This window comes from Vipera ursinii (genome assembly GCF_947247035.1).
Source record: "Vipera ursinii genome assembly, chromosome: 2".
Classification (NCBI taxonomy): domain Eukaryota; kingdom Metazoa; phylum Chordata; class Lepidosauria; order Squamata; family Viperidae; genus Vipera; species Vipera ursinii.
In genome coordinates this window covers 260,313,471-260,337,148 of record NC_139513.1, presented here as the reverse complement: position 1 = coordinate 260,337,148, position 23,678 = coordinate 260,313,471, and the positions used below count along the sequence as shown (strand labels likewise).

Genomic DNA, 23,678 nt, shown 5'->3' with positions numbered 1-23,678 from the left:
GGTGGTACGCGGCCATCCTAGAAAAGTGGTAGCAGGGAAGGGGAATGAGTTGAACCGGTGGCAGCACTGTACAAGCCTGAGAGAGAGATGGCTAGAGCTGCAGGGCTGTCAGGGCTCAGTGGAAGCACCAGGATCAGCTCCAGGCTCCAGCTGGAGCTTGGCGCTGATCCTGGTGCTTCTGCTGAGCCCAGAAGAAGTGCCGATCAGCTGGAGTGTTGCAATATCTCCAGGGTCTTGTGATTTACATTCAGATGCTTGGCAACTGATTCATATTTATGACAGTCAGTGTTCCAGGGTCATGTGAAGTGACCAAAACCTGCTGCAACCACACAGCAGAGGGGGGGGAAATAAAAACCAAACACCCCCCCACCCCACCCCTGCTGCTAATCCTCAACAAAAATCCTCACAACAATGAAAACCTCAGACAGGAGGAAGAGCGTCCCTGGGCGGGCAGGCAGGTGTCTTGCTCGGCTGTGGCTGGGGGGCACTTTTTTCAGTGCCATTGAAACTTCGAACAGCCACTAAGCAAACTGTTGTAAGTCGAGGACTACCTGTACTTCATCACTTTTTTTCTGTTTTTGGGGAGCGTCATCAAGTTTTTGACACTGCTAGGTGACTGGTGGTACTTGGATATTGCCATATCCTAAAAGTGGTACAATGGGTGAAAAGATTGAAAAGCCCTGCCTTAAAGTAGCTGTATCTTTTCCAAAATGAGATGAGATGAAGGCAGTCATAGAGAAGATATTGGGAGGACATCTTTGTGCTGTAGTTAGGCACAAATCAGAAAAAAATACAATATACCGGTAAGTAAATGGCTACACATCTTTGGCTATGCTCACACAACATCCTTACCTATGGATGTCAGGCTTCATATACTACAAAAATCAAAAATAACTACAAAGCCTGAGTTTGTCCAATATTTAAGACTCCAACCTGGGAGAGCTTAATGAGCAGTTTCCTTGGCCATGGACAAAAGTGCTTTATCACTCTTCTTATAGACTCCCCAGTATAGCGTAGCCCTGCCCACATAGACTCAATCCCCAAACCTGGTCAGTTAGGGACTCGAATGTGGGTGAGGTATTTGTTTCAGTGTTTTGCAAAAACATGCCCTACGTGTGGACTAAATATATTACATGGGATTATGTATTAAGTTTCTTCAGAAATTAGTAAAATACTTTGTATAAAGCATTTTTCTATTTGCTTCATGTTCCAACGTTCCAGACACTTTCCAGTCTGTCTATGGAGATTCTCAGTCATCCAGGTCATGGTCATTCCAAAGGTGTTTCTTCAGAACTGAAGAAGCTTCTTGGATGAGAAGTGAAACGTCTTCAGGGAAAAACAAAGTCAGGTTGCCTTTTGAAAAAGCAACTTTGGGATTTCCAGTCTATAGGTATTCGTTACTTTTCTCAACAAAACTGCCTAGGTATAGAAGGAACCTTGGATGCGCTAACCACGTTTTAGGTTAGGAAACACACTTGTCTTCTCCTGCCAATCCACATTGTAACCCATTTATTATAAGGTAAAAAGGTAAAGGTTCCCCCGCACATGCGTGCTAGTCATTTCCGACTCTAGAGGCCAGTGCTCATCTCCGTTTCAAAGCCAAAGAGCCAGCGCTTGTCCGAGGACATCTCTGTGGTCATGTAGCCGGCATGACTAGACGCCAAAGGCGCACAGAATGCTGTTACCTTCCCACCGTAGTGTTCCCTATTTTTCTACTTGCATTTTTACGTGCTTTCCAACTGCTAGGTTGGCAGAAGCTGGGACAGATAACAGGCGCTCACTCTGTTACACGGCACTCGGGATTTGACCCGCCAAACTACCGACCTTCTGATCGACAAGCTCAGCGTCCTAACCCACTGAGCCACCGCGTTATACAAAATCGTAATTGTTTGGGGGCTGGCAAATCAGCTCCAGAATTTCTTCCACCTGCAAACTCTAAATCCCGTTTCCCAAAAAGTTCGGGAAGCAAGAAAAGACAATCGCATCCGCTCGTCTCGCCCGTACGACCGCAGCCAAGGTCCGAAACGCCACTCCTCGCGGGAGCAATTGACACCCGAGACTCTCCCGAACACACCCTCCGGAGGGAGGGGTAGCAAGTCGGAACGAAGAAACTCGCATAGCAACTGCGCAGCCGCAGAGGGGTCCATCCCGGAGATTGGTGGCGGACGTCTCCTCTCCAAGTGGGTGGGGGCCTGGCCGCCTTCCTGCGCGCTTGCGTGGGAGGGCCAGCAACAAGAAGGAGCTGGTCTTCGGGAAAGACTAAAGTCTCTAGGAAAAGTCCTGCGGGCTGCCTTCGCGCCCGGGGCTCGGAGAATGATTTGGAGACGGCCCCCAGGCGCGGGACTCACCCGCATCCGGGGTTGCTCGGAGTAGGTTCGGCTTCCGATCAGACGGAAGGTAAGGAAGGGGGCGTGTCCGTCGGAGGTGTCAGTCTTTTCAGAGACTGGCGCACCCCCTTTGTGCCCTTCGGCCGCCTTCGGGGGATGGGAGGAAGAAGGGAGATCCTGGGAAGGCTGAGCGCCTTTTTCTCTGACGTGTGGCGGGGAGGGCGGGGAGGGGGGGAAATGGTGGAGACCCCGGGCAGCCTCCGCCTCCGTCTGGTGGTATTTTTTTTCCCCGCTGCGCGTTGAGGCGAGGATGAAGCCGCCGCAGTGAGGAGAGAAAGCTGGTTGGCTGCAGAACCAAGAGGTTCAGTGTTTCCCAACCTTAGCCATTTTAAGATGTGTGGACTTCAACTCCCAGAATACCCCAGCCAGCAATGCTGGCTGGGGTATTCTGGGAGTTGAAGTCCACACATCTTAAAATGGCTAAGGTTGGGAAGCCCGGGCTATCTGTCCCGATCCTTTCTGAACCCCTTTTTTCCTCCTCTCTTCCCTCGAATGGAACTCCTCTTCTTTCCCTTGTTTTTCTCGCCCTTTGCTTTACTTCCTCAAGGATCCTGGGCTCCAGCTTTGTGTATCTAAACCAGTTCTAGCTTTGCTGGGACTTGCTCAGTGGGTTAGACAGCTCTGAGGGATATCCCTCTGTCTATATGTATTGGAAAGCCGGACCAAGGATCTCTGGGGCCGTGTCACAGATGCTCAGTGTCAGTGTAGGGCAGGGGTCTTCAAACTTGGCCCTTTTATGACTTGTGGACTTCAACTCCCAGAATTCCTCAGCCAGCGTGCTTGGCTGAGGAATTCTGGGAGTTGAAGTCCACAAGTCATAAAAGGGCCAAGTTTGAAGACCCCTGGTGTAGGGTGATCAGGCACAAGGTTAAAATAACAGGGTAGCCTCTTCTTATATTTAAGAGCATTCACTTCCTGCAAGGTAATGGAAGTAAGTATAATACATAGGTCACTTTCCCCCAGTTTCTATGTGCTGTGTTGATTATGGATTGTGCACTGTAATCCAGCATAATCATGTAGAATAGCTGCATGAAATGCATGAAGTGAGGGTTGTATTGTCACATCCCGCACTTTTCACTAGGCAGATTTTTCATAAAGATACTAATTCGGGGTCAAAACATCAAAAATTGTAACGCTTATAATGAGCCTGGCAAATAAATCTTTATGGTGCGCTTAAGGTGGCCTTTATACCAGGCCTAGAAAAAAGTCCAAACACTTAGTTGTTTGGACGACTAGAATTTGGAATTTTTTTATCCATTATAAATAATATTGTTACTGCAACTTTGTGTGATTTGGTTTCAGACAGGAATGGGGGGAGAGAGGAGTTACAACAACTACCACTCAGAATATGTTGTGCAATTATTTCATCTTTTTATAGCATTGTGGGGGTTTTTGAGAAAGAAAAGTGTGAGAACACGGCAAATTACAAGTATTATTTATTTATTTATTTATTTATTTATTTATTTATTTATTTATTTATTAATGGGACTTATATCCCGCCCTATCTCCCGAAGGACTCAGGACTATAATTATATAGTAATGTGTAACACTTGCTAAATGAGACAAGAGAATTCCTTGCTTAAAACTACTATTTTTAAAAGCATGTTTTTATTTGGTATACTCTGGCATAAAATTTAGTAAAAGATATATGGGTATCATTTTATCAATACTGTCAATAAGTGTTCTTTAAAGTTTTAAGTTCCTGCTTTTGTCAGCAGTGATAATAGCCTGCTGACATCTGGCTGTTATCTGCTGTCCTGATTTGGATTGCTTTTTGTTTTGCCAAACTTCAGTGACTTTTCAAATAATTCTTGCTTCTTAAATAGTGAGCTTTTGACTTGACTTTATTTAGTATTGAATTTGAGATTAAAAAGTTAAAGTTTGTTACTACTAGCCCACTGACATAATCTTGGGGGAAGGAAGTTTTTTATATATTTTTTTAGCCTTCAACAGAAAGTTTCTTGTCTTCCTTACCTTCCTTACCTATAACCCATCAAAGCTTATCATTAAAATACCTTAGTTTATTGATGTTTCTCCCAAGCCGTTTTAATTTCATTCTGTCGTCAAGAAATTCGCATGATACAGTCAACAAATGGAGTTAAATACATACCACTTTCTTGGCTTAAACAATTTAATTGTTCCAGATTTTGTTGTAATTGTTGCTTTCTGATCATCATACAATTTCTTTAATAGGCACCTATGTTTTTAAAGGCTAGTGACAGTTTGCTGTGATTTGCATAGTTAAAAGCCTTGATATAATAAAGAAAAAAAGCTCTTGGTTTGGAATTTCCTTGCCTTTTTCATTATTCAGCCGATGGTAGCAATGTGATCTTGGATTTTCTTGCCTCTTCTGAATCCAGGTTGTAAGTCTAGCTTGTGTCATATTTTGTTGAGGACTTGACTTCAAAGTCTTGTACTAGGATCTATCATTATTCATAACTTTCAAAATTCTTTAGCACTGCCCATTTTTGAAATTTGAATATAAACATATCTTTTCCAGTCCCCTGGTTATTGCTGTGTTTTCCAAACGTGCTTACAAATCACAAATTCCAATTTGAAACACTACAAGATGATGTAGTTAACAGTTCAGCTCATATTTCAACAGAATTCTGCAGCTTTGTTGTTAGCAATATTTTCTTGAACCTATTTAATTTCACTATCAAGAATGTTTGGCTTTAGTTCAGTAATCAACAAATTTTGTGTATCAACTTTGAGATTATTTCATTTCTTCCTCTAGTGTTGTAGGGGTTGTATCTAAAAACTGATTTTAATACTCTTATTAATGATTATTGACTATTTTGTTTCTTTTATGATTTTCTTGTCCAGAGTAGAAAATCTCATTCCACTCTCTTTTAGTCCGCTGATTAATGTGATTCATTTATATATATTAATCATATTGTTTAACATAAAACTTTCAGAAAGGCTTGTTTGATCATGACAACATAACAATATTTTTCAGCTTTTTAGAACTTTATAAACAATATATGTTTTAAGAAGTTGTTGCTGTCTTTTTACTCTAATGTTTCAACTATTGGTGTTGTTTTCAATGTGCATGATTTTGAGTATACTGCTATCCTTACGTGGAGTCTGTGGAGTCTGCTTATATAGTAGATGATAACTTTAAAATTATCTATCCTGTTACATGTTAATCCATAATCTGTAATAGGGAGACTTATTTAAAGCTTATATAGTTTTTAAGATAAATCAAATAATGTAAAAACGAATAATTTCTGGTATAACTAAGTAGAAATAGTATAAATCTTATGATCAGAATTCCTTAATAAAATGATACAAGATAAGTAGCTTACTTGAATAATTATTGGAGGATAGGAATGTGTTGATAAGAATGATCAGTAAATAGCCAGTGAAATAACCAGATTTATTTTTTTCCTCCTTTCATATTCTGAATTTCATTTGGATGACAGAAGGGTCATTTAGTGTAATTTTGGGGCACTGCTGAATTTAGCTTATTTTAAAATCTTAAATAACTTTCTTTAATATAGGAGTCAAAGTTACTTTAGAAAAACTAAATTCATAGTTTAAAGTCTAGAAAATTTTCAAGTCTAAAACTCAGTCTCCCATAGTGACTGAGATCCCAGTCATGCTAAGCAAAGGGTTACTTAATCATGTCTTACTGAGTAAGCCAAAATTGCCAGGGTTCACACATTATAAAATATAATTCATGTGTTTGCAGGCAGGAATAGCAGGAATTTAAACTTAGTCGTTACATTACAGTTGACTAGAGTATTTCAGGTTTAGAACAGTGGCAATTTCTGAAGGCCTGCCTTTTGAAAAACAACAGGATAGAAATGGGAAAGATTTGTATTTGCTATCTCCCTGTTTTGAGGGGAAATGGTATGAAAAAGTACCATTACTTGTGTTACTTTTGCTTATAATAGAAGGCAATATATTTGCATAAGTTCGGATGTTTCTGAGCACATGCTGTGATTTTATTTTTATTTTTTGAGTACTAAAGCTAAGCTTTATTCCTGATTTCCAAGTGTCCTTCCAGGCAGCTTAATTCAGAACTGTAAACAAGTTTTTTTAAATTAAAAGTCACTCTTAAAGAATTAGGAATTGAATTTAAAAATAATTTTAGGTCAATGTTCATCATCTAGTAATTCTACATCTATTTTTTGCCTTAGTTCATTACATTGTTCCCTACAGGTGCAACAGGAAAAAAGAATTTATTGATCAAGTCTTAGCATGGACAGTTACTTTAAAGCAGCTGTCTCTGATTTGGACAAATTACTGGATGAATTTGAACAGCATGCAGGTTGGTTCATTCTTTGTGTCTTCTACCATGTATGTGAGCAGCAAGTATAAAAATAGATCAAAATATATTCTTATGGTATGTCACTTCTCTAGTATGTTTAGTGTTTTTCAGATAAATTTAAATTACAATGGACAAATAAGGTGGGGAAAAATATAATTAGAGATAGAATGTAGACAACATTTGTAATTGAGAGAGCAGTGTATGTAGTAGCCATTGTATGATGAAATTCCTAATGATATGCTTCTTCTTTTTTAGATGAACTTGAAAACAGCAGCACTATAAATCTTTGTAACTCTGAGCACCACTTAGTTTTGTCAGATTCATCTTGCCAGCAGCCAAAATCCTTTGAGCCAAATGTGGAAAAAAATGTCAGTTGTGCTGTATCAGATGCATGCTCATTGTCTTCTCAAACTACAAAAGCAGCACGTTTTGAACAACTGAACTCTGACCAGAATGAGAAAAATGTTACTGGTTTAGATCTTTTGTCCATGGTGGGTGGTGGTTCTTCAGATAAAAATCAGTCGTCTTGCTTGAAGGGATGCGGCATACCCATCTGCGATCTTATCAGTGACACAGGTGGTTTGAGCCAACTAAAAAATAATGTAGGATGCATTCAAAAGTTGCAACCAGAGGAGTCTCAGTACGGTCTTTCAGTTGATGGCTTTGGTTTAGCATTACTGTCAACCAAAGCTAATAATACAGTGGTTGATGATCACATTTCTGATTCTGGTACACAGCAACAGATTGGTGAAACACTATACAAAATGCAATATGATGCAGCAGGAGAACTTAATCAGTGGAAATTAAAGACAGATACTCCTTTTGAACCAAATATAACAGACTGCAGTGAAGATCAAGAAAAAACAAAATGTTTGAAAAATAATAAAATATCTGATCAGAAAGAACAAGTGATAGGAACTGATAGAGCGTCAGGTTCAGTAATTCATCTTTTAGCTGTACTTGGATCCAAAGATGAATCAACATGTGAAAAGCTGCCTTGTGAGACACTAGTGGATGAAAATAATTCAAAAAGTCAAATGATACATGACGAGAGTGACAAGCAAGGCATTTCAGAAGACACAAATAAATTAGAAGCTATGCATTTGCCAAAGATCCAGGAAGTGAATAATCCCAATGTAACGTGTCACAAAAACTCTTTATGTGATTCTGCTCCTCAGACAGAAAATGGGCTAGCTTTGAATAGCACAACTGACATGTTTTGTAACTCACAGCAATATACTGATACAACTTTAAATACGGTTTCAGTACCAGAGATCTCTGAAGACATACAGACTTCATTATCCTGTCTTCCACTTGCAGTTTCTATATGTACATCATTAGTTAATACCGATGACACAAATGGAAAGATTACTCAGAAAGAAGATGCCATTAGAGACATAGCTCTGCAGAGTGAAAATAGCTTTGCAGAAGGTGGTTCTTTTGGAAAAACAGAAACTTTAAAAAATGAGAGCAGTCTAAACCAAACCAATGAATGTGAGATACAGAAACCTTCCTTAATAAGTAGAGAATGTGTTGTTTCTAGTCATTGTGAGCATCAGGATTCTATTGTGACTACTAGTCCGTTTTTGGCTAAAGATACTGAAATGTGCAGCAGCGTTCGGCCTATTGATGCTGATGAAAGACCTTTTGTTGATCTAGCTTTAGAAGAAGACATTATTGGAAGCAACATGCTCATTAGTGACAGTGAGCTTGATGCCTTTTTGTCTGAACATTGTCTTGAAGCAAATAATTCAAAGCCTCTAAAAGAAGATACTAGCAGTGGACTTTTGGAATCTGATTTAATAAATGACAAGTTACTGGATCTAAGCAATCTGAATATCAATAGTGACAGCATACAAGCAGAATTGGAATTTAAGAAAGCAAAAGCCTGTAATGAAAATAATTTCATCAGTATTCCAGAATCTACTTTAGGGATCCTAGTGAAAAAACAAACACAGCAGGTACAACAAGAGACTCTAGATAACACAACTGAGATTGGAAGTGAAGTTTCAGGTTCATTAAATGGCCAGCCAACAGTGCACAGTGGAGGAGCTAGACCAAAGCAGCTGCTAAACCTTCAACCAAAAGCCACAACCCCTTCTGAGTTTAGCAGTAAAAATACATCTGGGAATGAATCCCAAATGATAAATTCCACAGACTCAAATACCTTTGTCTCAGATGGTAAAATTTCTCCTGAATCAGATGTTAGCCGTAATAGACAAAGACGCTTGGGAAACATAGAAGAAAATGTCTTACCTATGATTTCAGAGCCAAGGAAAGTAGTGGGACGAGCTACAGCCTTGGGACAAAAGCAGCCATCCTGGGTTCCGGACCTAGAAGCATCAAAGTGCATGAATTGTCAAGCCAAATTCACATTTACAAAAAGAAGACACCACTGTCGTGCCTGTGGGAAAGTAAGTAAACTCAACCATTTTTTCTTGATTGATCATCTTTATAATATTCCATTCATAGCTGAGGAAAAGGGATGGTCTTTTCCCCCTTTTGCCTGTAAAAAATAAATTCCCTTTACTAATAGTTCTTTACACCATTAAATCAAGTTTGATCAGCATGCAAACATTTTGGTCTGATTTATTGAAAATGTGTCTGGACGTTGGCTAAAATATATGCTTTGATAATTTTATAAGCTTTGTGATTTTTCTAAAGTCCATGTTTATTGACTTCTTTAAGATAGCTTCAATAAAGTCTTTAGCATGAAATTATCTGTGTTATTTAATTGATTTTTGGTCTCTGCTGGTATTACATTGTAAATATTATAGCTCTCATGCCTTTATTCTTCTAGTTTCTGATTTTTTCTAATTAGTATGTGATCTTAACCTGTTTCTGCATCAAAATACACACATCCATATACTTATAAAATCTTAATGCACTTTTTGTACTAAAACTAGATATTTTGTGCTCCCTGTTGCAATCGAAAATGCAAACTCCAATATCTGGATAAAGAAGCAAGAGTCTGTATAAGCTGCTATGAGTCCATTAACAAAGGTAAAATATAATTGTAGAGAATTAGAAGAAACAAAAAGTAACTAGAATAATTTCTGAATGTTGGAACATGTATTCTCAATGTGAACATGATGATGTGAAATATTTAAGATGAAATAAATCTGAAACCATTTAGTAGCTGTTTCCATATGTTCTATTTGAAAAGGGAGCATTCTTTAAAATTATTTGAATTTAATAAGTTGTTGCTCATAATTACTATTAGAATATGAATTTCACAACTAAGCATAGGAATAGTCCTCAATATGCATTATATAGATTGTGATTGAGCTAGTCCTTAGGTTACAATTATTCATTCAGAGACTATTCAAAGTTATGCTGGTGCTGAAAAAAAATGAACCTTCTGACCATTCCTAGGAGTTTCAGCCATTGTAACCATCCCCACAGTCAAGGGATCAAAATACAGGCACTTGGCAATTGCCCACATTTATGATCATACCCCAGTCTCTGTATGAACTGTTTCCACTTCAACTCTCCCCCACCCATCTCTCTCCCCTCCCATTTCCGTCCTTTTGGCTTCCCTGAACAGCATGGCTGAGATGAAGATACCATTATATTCTGCCATCACCGACTCACAGACCTTTTCCCCTCTCTTCCTTCTTGGTGCCATCATAATCTTTTTCCTCAGCCTTGTCTTGCCTCTCCTCAACCTGATGCCAACCATGTTCATGCCTTGGTCAGAACTGGGCTCAGCGGTGGCAGCAATGAATGGGGGCAAGCCTAGTTCAGACAGCCCCAGTGCTGTGGAGCTAGAGGCTGGCTGGCCTCAGTGAGCCCAGGGGATAGGAGGGGAAGTTTATGCTGAGGAGGAAGAAGAAGATGATACCTCTGAAGAAGAGGACAGAGAGAAAGGTCCATTGAGGTCAGTAGCATCAGGCGGGCAGCAGTGGGATACAGTGGTGTCCTGGCCATACTGTGCAGGGTGCCCAAAAGGAGAGAGATTGGGGAATGAGATAAAACAGCTCATGCAGGGCAGGAGAAATAAATTGGCTTCTTCTGGCTCAGTGATCTCCTGAAATGTCCTTGGCCTTGGAGGAATAGAGACTTGGTGCTCAGAGGCGCCAAGCTGGAAATGGCGGCTGTTGGGAGACATGATTGCCATTTGCAACTTTTCCACCTGACTTTTGACAAGCAAAGTCAATGGGGAAGCTGGCAGGAAGTCAGGAGTTGTGATCAAATGAGTCTCCACCCGATGACCCCGTGGTCATGTCCTAATGGCCACAACTAGAATTGCTGCAATTTCTGCCCCTAGGCAGTATGGTCACGGGATGTTTTCCTCAATTACTGCTTCCAATTCCAATCGCAATTGGGGTTGTAACTCGAGGACTACCCATATAGTTTCCTTCAAAATAAGTGATAATTATCTCATTTTTGTGCAAAGTATGAAGACTAGTGTGCTATAGTAGTACACCAGGAAGACTCAGCTTTTACTCCATCCTTAGCCACAGAAGCTTATTTGATGACTTAGGGAGAGTCACTCTCTTTTAGCATAATCTACCAGGTGGGTTTTTGTTGTGGAAAAATGGGAGAAGAGTCTACTGTGTATCCCATCTTTTGCCTGCTGAACAAAAAGAGAATATAAATTTTATAGAACATTTCAGATAACAGTTTTAGATAAGAAACTTGGACATATGAACCTTTCCGGTTGTATATCCAGACAGCAATGAAAACATGTCATATCAATAAAATACAAAAAAAGGAAACAAACTAATAAGCAACTAGGATTGAGTATCACAAATTTACCATGTATATAAGAGAGTGCTCAGATACTATACTAAATGACACTGTATACATGTAGGTATGGGTGATCCATACTTTGGTATACTGCAATTAATGCAATTAATTTTTACACTGGCAGTGGCTAATGGATATTGTAGGATTTTTTTCCAGGAAAGAACAGATTAATCATTTTACAGTTGCTGTTGTCTTCCTGGAGAAAAAGAATTTAAATGTGTCAATACATTTTTCTGTATTCCATTTCAGTGATAAGTTATAATTGAGATTGTACTACATCTATCTGATCTTAGTTTTTATGTTTATAGAAGCAGTGAATGGGATTTGTGCATGTTCAAATAAGTCCCAGTGCCCAAGTTACCAGCGTGACACATTGTGATGCAGAAATATTGAAATTGTTTCTAATTGTTTATAGATATAGCATTTTGAGTAACTGATAAATATGTACCTTCCATGAATGCTTTTATTTATTTAAAGAAGTTTAAAGAAGAAAAAGAATTTTTTTAAGAAAGAAATTAAAGAAAAAGTAGGGTACAACTCATAGCTGTTTTGACATGCATATACTTGCAATATGTAAAAAATAAAGCTTAATTTTTTTAAGCCAGTAAATACTAAAACAGCTCACATTCAATAAAAAATACTGTTTCCTTCAAAATAAACAATAGTTAAATCCCATTTCATTTTTATGCAAAATGTAATACGGTAACTAAACCAATGGTAGCATTTGTAGTATTGAACTGCACCAGGTTAATCTAATCTTGATTATCAAAACAACCACTTTTTTTAGGGCCAGTGACTCTCTTTTTAGTCTGACTTATCTCACAGGGTTTTTGTTCTGTGTGAAAATGTAAAGATAAATATATCTTGCATAGTAGTTACATATAGCTGTTATGTAAATGATGATGACAAATATCATCTACAAAACAGTTCAAGAAAATATTTAAGAGAAAGCAACTGTAAATAAATGGTTCTTTGGAACCATTTTGTGTTGTACAATGGTAGGGCCTATGTGTTTATTGCCAAAGAGATCTTTTGCCTCATTGCCATCAGCCTAAATGGTTTTAAAAATGGACCAAATAAATAGCATCTCAGGATACATGAAGATCTTAGAGATAAAGATGCTTTTTCAAGAATATTAATTTGATTAATCTAGTTGTCAAATTTCATATTGCCTATTCCCTGCAGGAGCTACATTCAGTTAACATTTTTCAACGTCCTTAAAGTAAACCCCATGTATAATGCAGTACAATAATTCAGTCCAGCTAGATGTCACAGGAGCAAAAATAACTAAAAGAAGATCTGTTTCCCCCCCCCCCCCAAATAATTCTGTTTTCTTCAAACTGACTAATTCTGCATTTTAAATGTGACCCTTTAAAAGCCATGGATGAGAAGTATCAATGACTATGGAATGTCATTATTATCTTAAATAAATTTCCAAGAACGAACATAAGACTTAAAGAATACTTTTGTTAAAAACTTAGATTGAAATAAACAGTAATGCTTTTTAAATAAATGCTTTGTAAAATGAAATTACGGTATGTTAAATATATATATATATATATATATATATTAGAAGCTCAAATCTTGCAGGATTAGTTAAAACAAAACTGAACATGATATATCCTGAACTCACCTTGATTACAAAGGATATGAATATAACCCCCAAGCAGACATTTGTGAAATATTTCTTGTATATAGTTTTGACATTTATACCCTTACATTTTGTTTGTTAGCACAGGAATTAGAAAGAATGATGACCCCAACTGGTCCACCACCTAATTCTGTATTGTCTGAATCTTCAACTGTTCCATCTCTGCAGGAAACCCAGACACCTGGTACTTCTTACTCTGTGTTATTATCTAGCTTTATTTCACCACCTAGAGAGCCCCTCTCTGAGGGAGGAGGGTGGTTTAGAAATATGAGATATACATACTGTATATAAATAAATAATAAAGAGTAATAGTGCTTTTTTTGTAAAAGAAAAAGGTGCCATGCTCACACATGTCATACAACCCGCCTTGCCTACCCTACAAGGTTCCATCCAAAAAAGGTGCCGGAACTCCATTCTGAGCATTCTATGAGAAAAAAAGCCCTGGTAAAAAGAGAATGATAAGGATGATGGGAGTTATAATTCAACATCTAGAGGTTACACATCCATACCGATTAAAGAAATCACCCAAGCTAAATTTCATTTACTACCCAAGCATTCCTAGATATTTATTGTTGCACAGTAAACTTGCAGACTGTATTGTTTTGTTAGATGAGTAAATTCTTCAAAAAGTATTTATTTTATGATTATTTTTTTTGCAGCATATAACTTGTGATACTCGTTAGTGGAGAATGGAACTTCCCCTAAGGAATAAGTTCCCCTAAGTACCTTTAAGATAACACTTCTATACCTGAGATGGAAAAAAATGAAAAAGGAGCCTATAGAAGTTAGTGTTGAGATGTAAACTCTTCTAGCTCCTTTGAAATTCTTCTATCTGCATATCCATCTCCATCTTGAAATTGTATGTAAAGTATTATACAGGAGTTGCTTGACATTATTAGTTGCAGAAATCCAGTGTTTGGGATACCATGATATTCATCACATTTCATTTCACCTGCTTATTAGATTTCAGTACCATCATGTGGATTCTAAATAAATTTTTGTATGGGGAAGACAGGGAGGTGACGTTGGTATCACTGTAGCTAAACAAATATCTCTGGTGTACTCATTTGTTTCTTCTGCAGGATTGCTCCCTAAAGACCAGAGAAGAGTTTGGTTTGCAGATGGAATTTTACCTAATGGAGAAGTCGCAGACACAACCAAATTGTCATCTGGAGTCAGGCGATTCCCACAGGAGCCTGTAAGCTCCACTTTATCTGAAATTATCATTTTAGGCTCTGAATACAATTAGCTAGTTAATAAATGTGTCATTCAAAACTCTTTGTTTTGTCTTTTTTAATACAGAAAATATACTGGTCAAATAGAACAGGTGGCAGCTCTGGCTAGGAGCACTTTTGCATAGCTAGGGCATTGTGCCAGTTCTGCAGTTCCTAAACTGCTGAGTCTTGCTTACAGCCACTCATTCCCATGTGACTTCCAGATTGGACCCCTGAAATGCATTTCACATGAGACTGCCCTTGAGGAATATTCGGAAGTTTCAGCTGGTGCAAAATGCAGCAGTGCAGGCAGTTATTGGTGTCAGTTATTTGCTATATGTGATCATGATCATATCATGAGCTACATTCGCTTCTGCTATGCTTTCAGATGCAATTCAATTCTGGTATGCTTTCAGATGCTAATTGTCACCTTTAAATCTCGGTGTTGTGATTCAGGGTCAGCCTGTGGGTTCGGCAGTTGGGTCGGATGACTCAGAGGAGGAGGGGGGTGTTGAAGACCTTGCTGAGGGGGTTGAAGATCTTGCTGATGAGAGCCCTCAGCCAGGCCCCTCCCACTTGGTCACCACGGAGACCCAGCTGTGTGAGCCTGACAGTGTGGATGAAGATGACCCACAGCTGGCCCTGTTCAAGGACGCCCGACGCAGGAGGCAGTCAATTAGGAGTAAACAGGAAGGCAATGGGCAGGGGTCGGCAACCTAAAAAAGAAAAAGAGCCACTGGGAACCGGTTCCATCACAAATTAAAAAAAGAGGGAGCCGCGTGCGTGTGTCCATGCACGCGCATGCGCAAAAAGGTTTTTTGCGCATGCGCGGACGCACGCGGCTGCCATTTTTAAAAAAATGAGATGGAACCGGTTCCCGGTTGCCTGATGGCGACGGCCCGTCTGCAAAGCTGCCGCTTTCGGCAGCTTTGCAGACGGGCCGTGGCAGCTTCCGCAAAGAGCGGCGCCCCTGCCCATTCCGAGAGGTGCGCGCGCACCTCTCCGAACGACCGGAGGTGCGCGCGTACCTCCGCGCGAATGGGCAGCGGTGCGCGCGCACCTCTTGGAATGGGCAGGGTCGCCGCTCTTTGCGGAAGCTGCCGCGGCCCTTCTGCTAAGCTGCCGCTTTCGGCAGCTTCACAGACGGGCCGCGGCGGGCTTCCTGAAAGAGTGGCACCGCTGCCCATTCGCGCGGAGGTACGCGCGCACCTCCGGTCGTTCGGAGAGGTGCGCGCGCACCTCTCGGAATGGGCAGGGGCGCCGCTCTTTGTGGAAGCTGCCGCGGCCCGTCTGCTAAGCTGCCGCTTTCGGCAGCTTCACAGACGGGCCGCGGCGGGCTTCCTGAAAGAGCGGCACCGCTGCCCATTCGCGCAGAGGTACGCGCGCACCTCTCCAAAGGTTTGGGGAGGTGCGCGCGCACCTCCGCCCATTCGGGGAGGTGCGCGTGCACCTCTCCAAACGGGCGGTGCCACTCTCCATTTGGAGAGGTGCGCGCGCACCACTGCCCGTTGGAAGAGGTGCGCGCGCACCGGGCGGCTGGGAGCCGCAAGAGACGGCTCAAAGAGCCGCATGCGGCTCCGGAGCCGCAGGTTGCCGACCTGTGGCAATGGGGCTTCTCGGAAGGAGGCAGAGAGAAGCCACGCCCTGAACTCTATATAAGGGGAATGTCTGGGAGGGCTGGTTTGCTGAAGGCAACCACTCTGATGGTTCATGTTTCTTAAAGCTCCTGTTTTTTGTTTGTGTCTTGTTTGTTTTTGTAGCTATAAATTTGGCAGGCGTAATTCCAGCCTCTTGCCGTTTGTAAAGGGGTTGTCCCTGCCTTTTCTGCAGGGCCGGTAGCAGGCTGGTACAGAACACTCGGCTTAGGACTGGGTTACTTACAGAATTGTCTTTCCTCATTTGTTTCTATCTGTTTCTACTCATTCTCTGGCAGGACGGGCATGCTCTGGGTATCATTAGCTAGGTAATGTTGGCTGGCAGGGCCCAGAAGGAGAATCTTTTCTGATATGGAGCATCATGGCCTCTTGAGATTAGATCTGTGTTCTCTCTGTTGGCCTTTCTTGAAAATTTGACTTTGTGCTTGATTCTGTAACCCTGCTTGGCTAGATGTATACATGACAGTTACATTGTGCCCAGCTGCTATGTATTATTATTTTTGTTTTATATTATGTAGTTTTTGTTTTATTACAGACTGTTCGGAATCACATACAAATAAGATGGGCAGTTGTATAAATCGAATAAATAAAGTAATAGGTTCTGCTTCACTGCATTTAATTTTGTTTTTTATGTGTGCAGAATGCTGGCTGGTTTTATTTTATTAATTTATTCATTTGTTTTCCTGGCAAAAGCTGTCTCAACCCAAAGTTAAAAGTATTGCCACAAATTTTGCAATATTGAGCTGAGATGAATGTCAGTTCTAATGGAAAAACTTTTGTCGTAGGTTGGAAGCCCAACAAATGAAACTCTCTCTGCAACTGATACCAAGTCAAAAGATGAAATACGTGAACAAACTGGGATTGCAAGGGGTTCCACTTCTGTTCCACAAGAAGATGCATTGCCTAGTAATAAGCAGCTTGACTTATCACGTGATTCTGACTGCCTGCCCATTGCACAAGCTGAAGTGCCATGTGACTCTGACTTTGTGACCACAGCTGTTACTGAATTTCCTACTGTTTCTGAACCAGAAAAGGAGCCTCTTCCTGCTGCAACTGGTCAAGCAAGTGATATACCTACTAGTATATTAGACTACAGGATGCTCTGTTGTATTGAAAACTGTGTTGGCAAAGAGGTCAGCCTTATTCCTGGTGATGGATTTCCACCTCTTCTGCTTGCAAGAGGAGAAAATGGCAAAGGTAATCTCTTGCTTTGGAGGTGCTATGAACAATAGGACTGCTTCTTCCCCTTTCAAATTATTTTGCACTTTAGAAGTGTAAAATTATAACGTAAATCATATTACTACATCGTTATTATTTTTGTTGTTATACTAATAATAATAATAATAATTTTATTTATATACCGCCCTTCTCCCGAAGGACTTAGGGCAGAGATATAAAAAATACAAAAATACAAAAGTTAAAAAATATTAAACATATGCCCAAGCTAAAAACAGTAAATACATATATTAAAAATGACAATAAAAAACCCAACCCATCCCCCATCAGGCCAAGCCGGCTTGTTCAAATAAATGTGTCTTCAGCTCGCGACGGAAGGAGCGAAGGTCGGGCGCCATCTGGAGCTCAACCGGCAACCGATTCCATAGTTCCGGGGCGCCCACAGAGAAAGACCTCCCCCTGGGGGCCACCAACCGGCATTCTCTGATCGGTGGCACCCTGAGGAGGCCCTCTCTGTGGGAGCGTACAGGGCGGAGGGAAGTTGATGCCGGCAGCAGGTGCTCCCTAAGGTACTCCAGCCCCATGCCATGTAGGGCCTTAAACACCATTACCAGTACCTTGAAAACTATACTTCTTTCTAAAGAAACCCAGAGTGGTGTTACTAATATAAATACACATCTAATGTAAATATGTAATACGAAATACAGAAAGGTTTATATATACCTATTCTTAGGCTAAGAATTTGATTTTTAGAAATTGGGTTTGAACCAAAATTAACTGCTGTCATTCAGCCATCATTATGCAGAAAAAAATGTAATTTTTTGTTATAATGAAACAAAAAGATAAATCTAGATGTCAGTATACATTTCTACTAGATTAGGGTATATGAATTAAAATAAAAATTGGGAAAATGAGGTGCTTTAGGATAGAACATGTTCTGCATAAGGTTGTGGCTTTTAGATGGGACTAATCCAGAGTTATCTTTACATGCACAATGGCTACTACATCTAGTGCTGCATGCTTGATTTCAAAAGTTGAGGATTTCCTGGTTATCCATATCTTACCAGTTGCATGGTTACATTATTGCAGACTACCTGGACCTACCTTAAAGATTGTCTAGAAGCTGCAGTAATTCAAAGTGTAATTGCTAGTTTAAGTGGAGCAGCTAAGCAGCTAAATGAGAAATACTATGCTTAATTGAACACTGTTACATTATTATTATTATTATTATTATTATTATTATTATTATTATTATTATTATTATTATTATTATTATTATTTATTGGATTTATATACCGCCCTTCTCCTGAAGGACTCGGGGCGGTGTACAGGGCAATTAAAACACAATGTACAATATACACTATACAAAGTTAAAATAAATTAAATTAAATTAGCCCTAATAAGTAAAACACATTCTAAAAGTTACAATTAAAAAATTTAAAATCCCAATCCCTCAGTCCAGGCTGGCAAGCTCAAATAACCAAGTTTTCAGGTTGCAGCAAAAGGAGCGAAGGTCAGGAGCTATCCGGAGCTCAACAGGGAGTTGGTTCCATAGGGCAGGCATGCCCACAGAGAATGCTCTTCCCCTGGGGGCTGCCAGTCGGCATTCCCTGACCGACGGCACCCTGAGGAGGCCCTCTGTGGGAGCGCACAGGACGATGGGAGGTTGACGCCGGCAGAAGGTGCTCCTGTAAATAATCTGGACCCATGCCATTTAGCAACATTAGTTGCTAAGGAGAGATTGAACTGGATTCAATATTAATATCTTTTCAATACAAGTGAATTTACACATTGAGATTGTCAAAGGAAACCTTATTCATGGTCACAATTCTCTGTGTGGCCTAATAGAATCTTATGAATTAGGCCATCACAAGTTTCTCAAGGAAACTGAAGTCGTTGCATATATGTTTAATTTTAGATAAGTTAAAATAAGTGTGTTCACTGGTCATACAAATAGTAAACTTCAAGAGACAGTAGTATATGTTTACCATTGCCAACACTGAAATAGGTATTTACAGATCTATTTTTTATAAGGTTCAGAACTGAGGTAATATTAAAAAGGTGGTTTCATCTAGCTTTAGTTCATTCTTGCTGTATTAATTTGGATTACATCCCAAACATCAGTTGTCTCAATGTGGTTGTTGTTATTAATTCCACCCCACCCCCCAAAAAATCAGAATAGCAATTGTCTGTCTTACTGTATTATATTTTGGACCAATAGTTTCATATTTTCTTCAGAATCCTTAGTAGAAGAACATCCTTCTAATGAGCAAGTTACCTTATTGCTTGAAGAATCTAATCCATTGACGTTCATCCTAAATGCAAACTTACTTGTGAATGTCAAGATGCTATCTTGTAAGTATTAACATATCAAATTTATAAAACCATGTAAAATATTATAATTACAGTTGCAAATGTAAACTCTAAAATATTAAAATTGACTGCTCAGTTCTAATTGATTTTTTAAAAGATTCTTTTTAATTATTATTCTATCTTATAATTAATTGCCTTTTCTACCTTCCAATTATCTTTTTCGTTCTGTCTTGTTATGCTACTTTGATCTACTTTTGAATAAATAGCCTTTTTTACCATTGAGATATACTTTATTGACTTGGAATGCAAAACATTTTGGTATTATTCTAAAGTACTGTGGAAATTGATAATGATATAAAACAGGAGGGTAATATTTTGTATAAAATCAAATATTAGTGCAGGATCCCTCCCCCTGCAAATTCTTCATTAGGCTAAATTAAATGGAAAGATAGTGGTATAGAAAGTCAAGTAATATCAAATCCAAATAAAAAATTTAGATACAGTAATCTAAAGTTGGTTTCATTTCATTATAATATGTTTATTCTTTATAATAAGGTTTATGTAATTTAATAAGTTCACCACAATGTGATAAAGAATAGTTGTTGGCCATACAATGCACTCCATCATATTTCTAAATTTGGAAGGGGTTTTTTCCCCAAGCATGTTAGCTAGGGAATGATCTCTGAGTAGGGTTCTTTACAAGTAAGTGAAGAAGATTGACTTTGGAACCATTGGATTATAGCTTTTCAATTTCAAATGAGAGCTAAGAGTCAATTTATGCCAAACCTGACTTAAGCAATTAATTTCCCTGACACTGAAACCAATAGAGGGTGGGAACTGTTATAATTTCACTTCTGGCAGTGATAATGTGCTCTGGCAGAGCTCTGGGCTAATAACAGTTCTGTGGAATATTATAATTTTAGATTAGGTTGGAATTGGTCTATTGGATACATTGCCAAAGATATAAAAGTTCTATTTTTTGTATTTTAACAACATAAATAGGTTCAGTGGTTGTTGTTTTTTTGTCATTTAGATAATTCAGAAAAATGTTGGTATTTATCCACCAATGGAATGCATGGCTTAGGACAAGCTGAAATTATCATATTGTTACATTGTTTATCAGATGAAAGTGATATTCCCAAAGAAATATTCAACTTATTTATCAACATATATAAAGATGCCATGAAAGGTATGAAGTTTTATTAGACTTCTAATACATTATCGATTAGAATGAACGTTCGAATATTTTAAATCTGTGTTTAATGTGGTCTGTTGCTCTTAATCTTATATGCAGAGAGAGGTTTAACTCATTCATAGCAAATTTATGCAGATACTGACTCAGCATTTTTAAATTAGAATCTGTTTATAAATTGGAAAAATATTATAGATGATAATACATTGTTGCTTTTATGAAAGTCAGTTTTTCTGTATAATGGTACATTCAGAAATGGTTTTAGGTCACTTTATGCCTCCTTATTTACAGGAATGTCTATATTTAAGCATAACCCCCATCCCTTAAAAAATCTTATTGGGTATGTGTTAGATATTAGAAGAAAGAGAGAAACTCAATAACATTTTAGATTTTCTGTTTAATGAGTTGATTTATCTGACATTTAATAATAATAATTTAATTTAATAATTGATCACCAGAGTACACTAGTATTCTGAGGCATTAAGATATGCTTGAGGCATTAATCAAACTTATTGTCTTTCTAAATTGTACCTAGAAATGATGCTGATCCATAACTTATCTGCTTTTCTTCTATATAGGTATTGCCCAGTTCAGGGGAACCTCAGTAAATTCCCAAAATTGGCTGGGCCAAAAATTTATGGCCTGATCCCCAGAAGCTAAACATAATCCCACCCCATCCTCTGCCCATAGATAATTTGTACGCATTCACTGTAGTTCCTGTGATATTATTTAACGCTATTTTAGATGGTCTTTCAAATATCAGTTGAGTTAGGGATGTATTAAAACTGTACTGAGGAGAAGAAGGCAGCTCCCCTGGACCCAAAATAACATGATGATACTGAGGATATTGACAACTATGGAAATCAAAATAAAATTCAATCCAGAAAGACTGCCATATTTTTATGGATTTTTTAGCAGATAAGATTATTTCTGTCCGCTCTGTTTTTAGATGCCAGTTACAAGAGTCCACTGTGAATGAGAATGTGGTATTTTGTATACATTCAAATCATAACATTTCTTCAAGCCTTCATGGACCCCCTGGGGACTATATCACAGACTCCCAGCGATCCGCGGATCACAGGTTGAGAACCACTGATCTAGGATATATTTGGGTACATAGAACCTAAGGAGGCAAATAGGTCCTCTATAGTTGTGATTTCTGCAACTTGCAGCAACCTGCTGATCTTTTGGGTGGCCAAGTGGGACATTGAAAAATTGGATCCCGGAGAAACCTCTCTAGAGAAGGCAAACAAACAAACAAACAATGCTGCCTGCTTCCAAGGAGGTAATAATATATCCTTTTCTGAAGAAATTTCCCTGCCCAAAGGCCTTTGACTAGTCTTCAATCTTCCCTTTTTAGGGAAGATTATTGAAAAGTTGGTAGCAAATGAGCTACAGAGAAACCTAAAGGAAACAGATTGTTTGGATCTTTCCAGTAATGGACAGAAATGGCATTGCACACTCTGGTGGATGGCCTTTGTGGAACCTAGATGGGATAAGTATGTCCTTTCAGACCTCTGATCTTAATACTGGTATTCGTCTGGGCTACTAAGAGGCTGCCATAAAGAAGTGGAGAATCAACCTATTCTCCAAAGGACCTGAACGCAGGACAAGAAGCAATGGATGGAAACTGATGAGAAATTTTCTGACAGTTAGAACAATTCATCAGTAGAACCACTTGCCTCCCGAAGTTGTGGATGCTCCAACACTGAAGACATTTAAGAAGAGATTGGACAACCATTTGTCTGAAATGTTACAGGGTTTCCTGCTTGAGCAGAGGGTTGGAGTAGAAGACTTCCAAGACTTTTCTTGCCACGGTTGTTTAGTAAATCACTGAAGTTCTTCAAGTTAGAAACATGGTTGTTAAGTGAATTTGGCTTCCCCATTGACTTTGCTTGTCAGAAGGTCGCAAAATGGGATCACATGACCTTGGGGTACTGAAATTGTCATAAACATGAAGTCAGTTGCCAAGTGTCTGGACTTTGATCACATGATCATTGGGATGCTGCAACAGTCGTAAGTGTGAAAAATGGTCATAAGTCACTTTTTCCGGTATCTGAACTGTTGTAAGTCGAGTACTACCTGTACTAAAGATCATACGTGAGAGAACCTGAAATACGTATCTCTTCTCTGGAATCAGCTGATAGCATAAAAGGAATAGATTCTTCGTATTATCAGATAAAGAAAAAATTGGAGTAATAAAATGTCTGCAAGAAAACAACCAATCCCAGAGAGCACTAATGATCTCTCATTAAAACCCTGAATTACAGGAAATTCTCCTTTATTAGATTAAAAAAATGCCCTTAAAGAGCCATCTATTTATTTCTTTTTTGTGTCAGAAATTTGGTTAGCTTCTACCTATTTGTATCAAGAGTATTTTTGTTACATTTTGATTTCATGTGTTGTTTTGTTCTCAGGAAAATTTATTGGAAATTTGGAAAATATTATATTCACTGAAGATTTTCTTGGAAGCAAAGAGCATGGTGGATTTCTGTTTGTTACACCCACATTTCAGAAGTTAGATGATCTCATGCTACCTTCAAGTCCCTTTTTATGTGGCATTCTTATTCATAAACAGGAAGTACCGTGGGCAAAAGTTTTTCCTATTCGCCTGATGTTGAGATTAGGGGCTGAATATGGGGGTAAGTTTATTTCAATTTTAAATATTGAATCTATATTCATATAAAGATAAATTGTGCAGGTTGATATGAGGTTTATAATTTGTCTTAGTCTGAAGAATATTACTAGAAAGACTTATCAGTTTCATTGGTCATTTTGGCAGTACAGTCATTTCTTTCTCACTACTAGATAATATGTCATGCTATTTATATAGATCCATAGTTTAAATTTTATATTACTCAGGGTTTCCCATTTCCAAAGAACATTAAAGGGTTCATGCATTACGGTATCATTTTCTGCCATATTTCCATAAAGCATTTTTCAGAAGACTTTATTTGCTATGAGGCATTTAAGTGTGGTGTTTAAAATATTATAGTTTTCATTCATGCCAATTTAGTTCATTTTAAATGCAAATACTGATTCTTATGTTTCAACTTCTAAAG

General features: G+C 38.8%; 1 protein-coding gene across 2 annotated transcripts in view; it reads left to right on the top strand.

Moving 5' to 3' along the window:
- Window positions 1-2,155: 2,155 nt before the first annotated feature.
- ZFYVE16 (zinc finger FYVE-type containing 16) overlaps window positions 2,156-23,678 on the top strand; it is a 28,717-nt gene continuing 7,194 nt past the window's right edge. Inside the window, exons 1-10 of one of the 2 annotated variants that reach the window (XM_083356539.1) lie at window positions 2,156-2,397; window positions 6,555-6,663; window positions 6,919-9,077; window positions 9,570-9,666; window positions 13,149-13,250; window positions 14,149-14,264; window positions 16,721-17,132; window positions 19,350-19,466; window positions 20,458-20,613; window positions 23,034-23,258. In XM_083356539.1, coding sequence (XP_083212665.1) covers window positions 6,594-6,663; window positions 6,919-9,077; window positions 9,570-9,666; window positions 13,149-13,250; window positions 14,149-14,264; window positions 16,721-17,132; window positions 19,350-19,466; window positions 20,458-20,613; window positions 23,034-23,258 — 3,454 coding nt within the window. In that variant the 5' untranslated portion in view covers window positions 2,156-2,397; window positions 6,555-6,593. Of the gene's footprint in view, window positions 2,398-6,049; window positions 6,664-6,918; window positions 9,078-9,569; window positions 9,667-13,148; window positions 13,251-14,148; window positions 14,265-16,720; window positions 17,133-19,349; window positions 19,467-20,457; window positions 20,614-23,033; window positions 23,259-23,678 lie in introns of those variants that run through there. The other variant, XM_083356540.1, reaches the window with a different exon arrangement.